The 9,172-nt window shown below is 55.6% G+C and overlaps 1 protein-coding gene across 1 annotated transcript in view; it reads left to right on the forward strand.

Moving 5' to 3' along the window:
• The window catches only part of RYR1 (ryanodine receptor 1), a 131,783-nt gene that overhangs the window by 6,386 nt on the left and 116,225 nt on the right, over nucleotides 1-9,172 (forward strand). The window contains exons 2-11 of the mRNA XM_023742308.1: nucleotides 989-1,108; nucleotides 2,645-2,749; nucleotides 3,846-3,920; nucleotides 4,015-4,093; nucleotides 4,382-4,494; nucleotides 4,823-4,916; nucleotides 6,546-6,639; nucleotides 6,794-6,868; nucleotides 7,354-7,510; nucleotides 7,620-7,784. Coding sequence (XP_023598076.1) covers nucleotides 989-1,108; nucleotides 2,645-2,749; nucleotides 3,846-3,920; nucleotides 4,015-4,093; nucleotides 4,382-4,494; nucleotides 4,823-4,916; nucleotides 6,546-6,639; nucleotides 6,794-6,868; nucleotides 7,354-7,510; nucleotides 7,620-7,784 — 1,077 coding nt within the window. The remainder of the gene's footprint in view (nucleotides 1-988; nucleotides 1,109-2,644; nucleotides 2,750-3,845; nucleotides 3,921-4,014; nucleotides 4,094-4,381; nucleotides 4,495-4,822; nucleotides 4,917-6,545; nucleotides 6,640-6,793; nucleotides 6,869-7,353; nucleotides 7,511-7,619; nucleotides 7,785-9,172) is intronic.

Below are 9,172 nucleotides of genomic sequence, written 5' to 3' on the forward strand. Positions count from 1 at the left end.
TGGGCTCAAGCATAACAATGATTGGAGGATGGCGCAGGACTGGGCAGTGTTTCATTCTGTTGTACATAGGGTTGCTATGAGCTGGAACCTACTCGACAGCACCTAACAACAATAACAACAACATCTTTGGGGGACACATTTCATTACACCCCTAAATACTTCAGTTTGTGTTTCCTAAAAAACAAGGGCAGTCTCTTACAAAACCACAGTGCAAGTATCAAAATCAGAACATTTAGTATTGATATGACTTCATTATCAAATCCTCAGTCCTTATTCAACTTTCACTAATTGTCTCAATACTGTCCTTTATAGCATTTCTCCCTCCATCCAGGATCCAATCCAGGAGCTCACGTTGCATTCCGATGTCATTAGAAAGCACCCCTTAATTGAGAAGTATGGGTTTAAAAAGCAATTTAGTGTGAGGTGTGCGTATATCCCACCCTCCAGTGGCTCACCTTGCATACTCCACCTAGGAGGCCTCTGGAGTTAGCCAGACTCAGGTTCAAATCCCAGCTCCTCCACTCACCAGCTGTGTAGTCTTGGGTAAGCAATGTCCCTTCCTGTGCTTCAGTTTCCCCATTTTAAAATGGCTCCTATCTCATGAGTCTGTCAGGAGTCCCTATAACACTCAGCACAGGGCTTGGCTTGATAAATTGGGGAGGGGGAGGCGTGGGTATTACTAATAGCTATCTTTTCATAAGAAGCCCTAGTGGTACAATGGTTAAACACTCAGCTGGTAACAGAAAAGGTCAGTGGTTCGAACCCACCAACGGCTCAGAGGGAGAAAAGACCTGGCGATCTGCTCCCGTAAAGATTACAGCCTAGGAAACCCTATGGGCAGTTCTATCTGCCATAGAGGGTCACTATGAGTCAGAATGGACTTGACGGCACACAACAATTATAAATCTTTTCATAAAAGGGAACGGTGGGGAGAGCAGGCCATGGTATGTGGGCAAGGCTGTGCCTGATCCTCAGTGCTGCCCCACAGGACGACGAGGTGGTCCTGCAGTGCAATGCCACAGTGCTGAAGGAGCAGCTGAAGCTGTGCCTGGCAGCCGAGGGCTTTGGTAACCGCCTCTGCTTCCTGGAGCCCACCAGCAACGCCCAGGTCTGTGCCTGGGGGAGAGGGAGGGAGTCTGAGGGTGCGGAGGGTCTTGGGTCCAAAGAAGAGGGGTCTGGGGTTTGAAGAGGGGGTGCTGCCTGGACAAGGAACAGGTTGCGGGCTAAGAGGGAAAAGAGGCCAGGAATCTGAGAAGGGAGGGGAAGGGAGTCTGGTGGGCTAAAAATGCAGAGATTTGAGGGGGCAGAAAGCCTTGGGCCCAATGGAAAGGGGCCTGAGGAGTAGGGGTGGGGGCTCTCAGAAGGGAGGAACAGGGCGCTGAGAGGGCAAGGGTCTTTAAGGGACAACAGGCCTTGGGTCCAAGGGAGAGGGGACCTAGGTGTTTTACAGGGGAGGGCACTGTCAGGGAGGGGGCTGGGACTGAGAGAGGTAGGGGCTCGAGGGTCTCAGAGCGCAAGAGGTCTGAAGGTAAGGTGATCCAGGGTCTGAGGCTTGGGGTTCTACAGGTGGAGAGCAGCTGGGGGACTGAGGAGGCAGAGGGCCCTGGATTCAAGGTGAAGGGAGTGGGGAGGTCAGGAGGATGACAGCAGGGGGGCTTGTTGGGGAGGTGATTGGAGGGGAGGAGGGCGCCTGGGTCTGAGGGGAGACGGGGCCAGAGGGTGAGGTGGACTCAGGATTTGAGACAGGGGAGACCTGGGGAATGGGGCAGGGGGCTGACGGAGGGGATATGGACTCTGATGGGGGGGCCTGGGGGTCTGGCGAGCAGGGGCCTGAGGGGGGCAGAGTCTTGGGTCCAAGAGGAAGGGTGTCTAGGGGTCCGAGGTGACTGGGATGGGAGACCGAGGAGGGAGGCATAAGTTTGGCTCCTCCTGTGACTTTGAAGTGGTGTTAACATGTGTCCGAGGGAGAAGGCTGGAACTGGAACTGCCTGATGTTGAAGGCATGAGGTAGGGCTCCCTCTGGGACTGGAGAGATTTGGGGTTATCTGAAGGGAGAAGGCATAGAGCAGAAGCTTCCGGTAGGGTGGAGCACGGGGCAGTGTGCCTGATGGGGAGGCATAGGGCTGGGGCTTCCTATCAGGTTAGGGGGGCGTTTAGGGTACTCGAGTGGGGAGGGTAAGGTGGAGGCTTCTGTGAGGTTTGGGTGGAGTTTAGGTGTTTGGAAAGGGGTCCTGGTGGCACAGTGGTTAAGCGCTTGGCTACTAACGGAAAGGTCGGTGGTTCAAACCCTCCAGCCACTCTCCGGGAGAAGGATGTGGCAGTCTTCATCTGTAAAGATTACAGACTTGGAAACCCTATAGAGCAGTTCTACTCTGTCCTATAGGGCTGCTATGAGTGGGAATCGACTCGACGGCAGTAGGCTTAGGTGTTTGCGGGAGGAGGCATAGAAAGATGTTTTCTGGGATGTTGCTGCGGATGCAGTGTGTCTGAAGGGGTGGCAGAGGGCAGGGGCTTCTTGTGGCATTGGGGAGGGGTCTGGGTGTCTGAGGGGTTTGGGGATTCAGACCACGGCCAGAAGGTGTACCAGGGAATGCTGCTGTGGGGTCTTCAGGCCCCCCACTCACGTCTCCTCACCCCACCCCAGAATGTGCCACCTGACCTGGCCATCTGCTGCTTCGTTCTGGAGCAGTCGCTGTCCGTCCGTGCCCTGCAGGAGATGCTGGCCAACACCGTGGAGGCCGGCGTGGAGGTGAGGCTCCCGCCCTGGGGTGGGTGCCTTGCCCTGGGGTGGGTGCGGGGGCAGGGATGGGGGAGAGAACTGGGGTTGTTTACCATCTGCTCTTCTTCCTCTCTCCACCCCGCCCCACAGGCCCTCAATTTGGATAAGTGGGTAGGTCTGGCCTTGGGGTGTCCTCATTCCTCCTGACCCCAGGCCCGCCTCTCGGGCCCACATTCCTGCACACAGGGCTGGCGGTTTCACCCGCCCGCCCCTGTTGTCAGGGGCTGTGGAGCCCAGACCAGGCCAGGCAGGCAGGCAGGAAGGAAGGAGGAGGGGGCTTCTGAGCCCCATTCTCCCTCCTCCCCCCTCCTTTCTCCTCTTTCCCATCCTTTCCCCTCACTCTGATCCCCGTCCCTCTCTGCATGGGACCTCACCCTTCACCTTCATCCATCCCAAGTGTGGGTGCCCCCTCCCTGGCCCAGGAGTGGCCCTGCCATGTGATCAGGTGGCACCATCACATGGCTCCCTCAGAGCATGGGCATGTGAGAGCCAGGGCGGGGGCATGATGCTGTCAAGCTACCGGGTGGACCTCCCGCCCTCCAGAGGGCCGGGTCTCCCTGCACTCGGGAGGGGTGCGGCAGCACAGGGGGGTCCCTGATCACTACGGGTGATGTTCAAACATTTGACAACTGGCAGACAGTACCGGTGCACACCAGCTGGGCTATGACAGGTTAGGGTAGGGAGGGCCGAAGCCCATGGAACATGAGATTCTGGGCTCTTCCTGAGCGTCCCCAGGTACCTCAAGGATGGGCTCAGCCTCCCTGAGTGGCTTCTAGGGCTGGCCAACAAGGTGGCTGAGGCAGGGAGGACAGAGTGGGCTCAGGGAATATAAAACACTCCATCCCCAGGCTTCTCAGAGACACAGCTGCTGCTTCCGTGAATGGGGAGACTGAGGCAGAGGCTCTGCCGAGGGTCTGAGCTGAGGCTATTTTTTATCTCCAGGCCTGTGAATGGTATTTTATGGGGAGCAGGAAAGAGTCACTCGGGAATGGACTTGGCATCTTAGGGGATGGGTCTTGAGAGTCTGGGGGTCTGTGCTTACTATGTGCTCTCCCTCTTCCCCCAGTCGTCCCAGGGTGGGGGACACAGAACGCTCCTGTACGGCCACGCCATCCTGCTCCGGCATGCCCACAGCCGCATGGTGAGTGCTTGGGGGACGGGAGGTTGGGGGTGTGGGCAGGGGCTGGGAGTGCAGGGCCAGCCGGAAGCAGGCTGACTCCTCTCTACAATCCTAGTACCTGAGCTGCCTCACCACCTCCCGCTCCATGACGGACAAGCTGGCCTTCGACGTGGGACTGCAGGAGGATGCCACAGGTGCAGGGGCCGGGGGCGGGGGGCTATGAGGGCACCGCAGGCAGGAGGAGGGGGCAGGAACAGGAATGCTCTAGGGGCAGGGATGGGGGCCTTTGAGGCAGAGGGTCTGAGGGCAGGAATGGGGATATTGGTGGCAGCAATAGAAGAACGAGGGGCAGGGCCCTGGGGGAAGTGAGGGTAGACTTCCTGCGAGGCCCAGGGGCTGGGAATGCCCTGAGAAAGGCTATTCTGGGACCTGTCATTCTAACACCCCCCTTTCTTCCCCCTGCCTCTGCCCTCCCCGCATAGGAGAGGCCTGCTGGTGGACAACACACCCAGCCTCCAAGCAGAGATCGGAAGGAGAAAAGGTCCGTGTTGGAGATGACCTCATCCTTGTCAGTGTCTCCTCCGAGCGCTACCTGGTGAGCAATCCCACCCTATCACGGCTCCTGTGCTCCCAGGCTGAGGTGGACCTGACCGGGGCACCATCTCCTTAGCGTTAGTTTGCCTGGCCGGTCCCTGGTCCCCGGCTTCCCGACTCCCAGTTTCCAGATTCCTGACCTCTGACTCCACGCTTCCGATTTCTGACCTCCTGTTTCTCCGTCTGACCTCGATTTCCTGGTCTGTGAATTTTCCGACTCCCATCTGTGGGTCTCCTGGCACGCACCCCCAATTTTTGACCTCTGACTCTAAGACCCTAGCCCACCCCTCCCAACCATCTCTGACCATCACCTCCTGGTCGCCCCCTAGCACCTGTCAACGGCCAGTGGAGAACTCCAGGTTGATGCCTCCTTCATGCAGACACTGTGGAACATGAACCCCATCTCCTACTGCTGTGAAGAAGGTGAGGACCCCAGACCTTAGGCCCCTAAACTGAGGCCCCCAAAACAGACCCCTAGCACTGCCCCCCAGACATGCCCAAACTGAGACTTGAAACGTCAGACCCCAAACCTAGATCTCCAAACTATGAGCCTCGCAGTTAGATCTCTGAGTGTGACCCCAAATCCAGAAACCCAAAGTTCAGACTCCCCTGCCCAGAACTCAATATTAGACTCCAAACTCACAGTCCAAAGCCTTAGTCCCCAAAGCTCAAACACCAGTCTCAGAGCCTCAAGTCACACCCCTAAACCCGGATCCAAAAGCTTAGAAAACCAGATGCAGAGCTTATTCCTCAGACCCAACCCTCAGCCAACAAGGACAGACCACAGTCTCAGACTCCCAAATTCAGACCTCAGATCCCCAAACCAAGACCCTAATTCAGACTCCAAACCTCAGACCACCTACCTCAGACCTCCAACCTCTGACTCAAAATCCCAGTCCTCAAAAATCAAACCTTCAAAATCAAATTCCCCAATTCAGACCTCAATTTAAGACTCCAAAGCATGCCCTCAAAACCTAGATCCCAACTCTCTCACCCAAAACTTCAGACCCCCAAACCAGCCCAACCTGAGACCCAAAACCATAGGTCCCAAGACTCAGACCTTAACCTCAGATCCTGAAACTCAGACCCACCAACTTCGAACTACAAGGTTCAGATTTCTCCAAACTCATACCCCAAACTTCAGACACCAACCTCAGACCCCCAAAACTCAAAACTCAGACCCTAACATCACAACCAACCATAACATCTCTCAACCCAGACCCCAAACCTTAAACCCTAAAACTCAGACCCCAGTGTCAGAATATTAGACCCGTACCTCTGACCATATAATCTGAACCCTAAACCCCAAAACTCTAAATTCAGACCCTTAAACTCAGACCTGTTGTTGTTAGTGACACTGAGTCAGCTCCAGCTCATGGCGACCCTGTGTACAACGGAACGAAATGTTGCCTAGTTCTGCACCATCTTCTGATCGTTGGCATGTTTGGGTCCACTGTTGCAACCATTGCACAGCGCCTTCCAACCTAGGGGGCTCATCTTCCGGCAACATACGGGACAATTTTCTGTTGTGATCCATAGGGTTTTCATTGGTTAAAGAAGTAGATTATCAGGTCCTTCTTCCTAGTCTGTCTTAGTCTGGAAGCTCCACTGAAACCTGTCCACCATGGGTGACCCCGCTAGTATTTGAAATACTGGTAGCATTTCTTCCAGCATCACAGCAACTTGTAAGCCACCACAGCACGACAAACTGACAGACGGGTGGTGGGAACCCAGACAGACCTACAAATTCACAACCCCCCACCACCCACCAACCTCAGCCCTGCAAACCCAGACCCCTAAACTTAGGCACCCAACCTCAGACACCAAATCTCATACCCCTCCTTCAGGCCTCAAACTTGACCTCAAATCTCAGACCACTGCTTTGTACCCTGAAACTCAGACCCCCACATGCAGACCCCCAAACCTAAGACTCATCACCTCAAACATCAAAACTCAGCCCCTAGCCTCCTGTAGTGGGAGAAGCAGGGCCCCCAGACTCCAGCTTGGCCCCTGGGCCTTTCTGGGGCTCCAGCTTCCTCTGCCCCTTTCCAGGCTACGTGACTGGGGGTCACGTCCTCCGCCTCTTTCATGGACACATGGATGAATGTCTGACCATTTCCCCCGCTGACAGTGATGACCAGCGCAGGTTTGGGCTGGGGACAAGGGGACCTAGGGTCTGGGGCGGCAGGAGACAAAGGTCAGCTGAGGAGTGGGGGTCCTATGGGTCAGCTGGAGAATCAGATTCTGGGGGGTCTGGAGTCAATGGCCAGTGGGGGGCTTACTCCCTCCTGCGTTCCCAGACTTGTCTACTACGAGGGGGGATCTGTATGCACCCACGCCCGCTCCCTCTGGAGACTGGAGCCGCTGAGAATCAGGTGAGAGGCAAGGTGTGGTGGGCTGGGGCCTTGGAGGGCCTGGAGGGGAGAAAGGGTCTTGAAGGAAGGTTTTAGGAAGAGACTGGAGGGTTTTGAGGGAAAACCTAGGAAGTTCAAGAGAGAAGTGAAGGCCCTCGGGGATCCTGGAGTCTGGAGAAAGAGGTCTTGGGGGAGGATTGGGGATTCCTGAGGGAGAGATCAGAGAGTCCAGAATGAAAGTGTGGGGAGTTTAGGGGTAGAAAAGGAAGAATCTAGGAAAACTGTGGCCACTGGAGACATTTGGGCAGCCGTGAGGAAGCTTTGGGGGACAGACAGGATTGGGATTACCGAGGGAAGACTGGGGCCCTGGTAGAGGGCTAGGGGCACAGAGGAAGGTTTGGGGCACCCTGGAAGAGGCTTGGGGACTGGAGGAGGTTTGGACCAAGACTGTGGTGTCTGTGGGAGGATTGGGGTCCTCTAAGTCTTCTCGCTCTCACCTTCTGCAGCTGGAGTGGGAGTCACCTGCGCTGGGGCCAGCCTCTTCGCATCCGGCATGTCACCACGGGGCGGTACCTGGGGCTCACTGAGGACCAGGGCCTGGTGGTGGTTGATGCCTCCAAGGCCCACACCAAGGCCACCTCCTTCTGCTTTCGCATCTCCAAGGTCGGTGGGGCTCAGGGTGCCTGGAGCCCCACGTCCCCCCACCCAGCCCCACTCTGCAGTCCCTCAGTGGGTCTCTGAGCGAGCTGACCTCTGCCCCCTGCCCCTGTAGGAAAAGCTGGATGTGGGCCCCAAGCGGGACGTGGAGGGCATGGGCCCCCCTGAGATCAAGTATGGCGAGTCGCTGTGCTTCGTGCAGCACGTGGCCTCGGGCCTGTGGCTCACCTATGCTGCCACAGACCCCAAGGCCCTGCGGCTTGGCGTGCTCAAGAAGAAGGTGGGTGCTTGGCAGGAGATGTAGGGGTGCGGGCAGGCGGGCTGGGACAGGGGCATGCTTGATCCTTCAGGGGTTGGAGGACAGGGACTGAAAGACGGAGAGAGACAGCAAAATAGTGACAGAGAAAGCCAGGGAGATTGGAAACAGAAAAACAGAGACAGAGAGAGACAGCTAGTGACAGACAGACTGAGAATAACATTCCACAAACAATTGTCAAGTACCCAGGCTGTCCCGGGTGTGTGGCGGGTGGGGAGGGAGAAAGAAATGAGTAATACAGACCTGTTCCCTGCCCTCTTACTGCTCAGAAATGGTGAATAAAATGCTCTTTATTTATTTATTTTTTTGAAGTAAGTGGTTTTAAACTTGAAGAGTAGGAAAGCTGCTTTGACAGAGGGAATGGCTGTGCAAAGGCCCTGAGGTTGGAATGAACTTGTCTTATTGCATGCCATAACAGAAAGAAGACTCAGTGTGGCTGGAGCAGAGCCAGTGAGGGGCAAGTGGTAGGGGGTGTTGGGGGCAGATGGTACTGTGAGATGGAGCCACAGGAGAATTCTGAGGAGGAGAGGGACGTGGCCTGACTCAGGGATTTGCAGGGTCCTTGGCTGCCTGTGGGACCAAACTATGGGGAGGGGGAGAAGGGAGACCAGGGAGGAGGGGGCTTCAATGGTGCAGGCAAGAGACGACAGTGGACAGGATCAGGGTAGGGGCTATGGAGTGGGGAGAAGGGGAGAAGGGGGCAGATTCTGGTTGTATTTTTTTTTTTTTCTTCAACAAATAGAAGTTTATTCTCTCACAGTCTAGCAGGCTAGAAGTCCAAATTCAGGGCATCAGCTCCAGAGGAAAGCTTTCTCTCTCTGTTGGCTCTAGAGGAAGGTCCTTGTTATCAATCTTCCCCTGGTCTAGGAGCTTCTCAGGTGCAGGCACCCCGGGTCCAAAGGATGTGCTATGATCCTGGTGCTTCTTTCTTGGTGGTATGAGGTCCCCGTCTCTCTGCTCGCTTCTCTCTTTTATATCTCGAAAGAGATTGGCTCAAGACACAACCCAATCTTGTAGATTGAGTCCCGCCTCATTAACATAACTGCTGCTCATTTCTTGTATTTTGAGGGTGGGACCAAGAGGATTTTCTGAAAGATTGAATATCAGGGGGAGGTGGAGGGGTTAAGGATGATGCCGTGATTTTTGTCCTGAGCAAATAGAAGGATGGAGTGTCATTAGCTAAGTTGGGGACAGTCAAATGTCAACTCAGGAGGGCAGGGATCTTCAGCTTTACCCCTAACGCCTAGAACAGGGCCGCTCATAAAAACTTGCTGGGTGGATGATCTGGAAGCATGGGGAGGCACCCGTTTGTGGAAAGCCAGGCCTGCAGCTGGGGATGCAGAGATGAGGCC

Source organism: Trichechus manatus, unplaced genomic scaffold (genome assembly GCF_000243295.1).
Source record: "Trichechus manatus latirostris isolate Lorelei unplaced genomic scaffold, TriManLat1.0 scaffold00207, whole genome shotgun sequence".
NCBI lineage: Eukaryota > Metazoa > Chordata > Mammalia > Sirenia > Trichechidae > Trichechus > Trichechus manatus.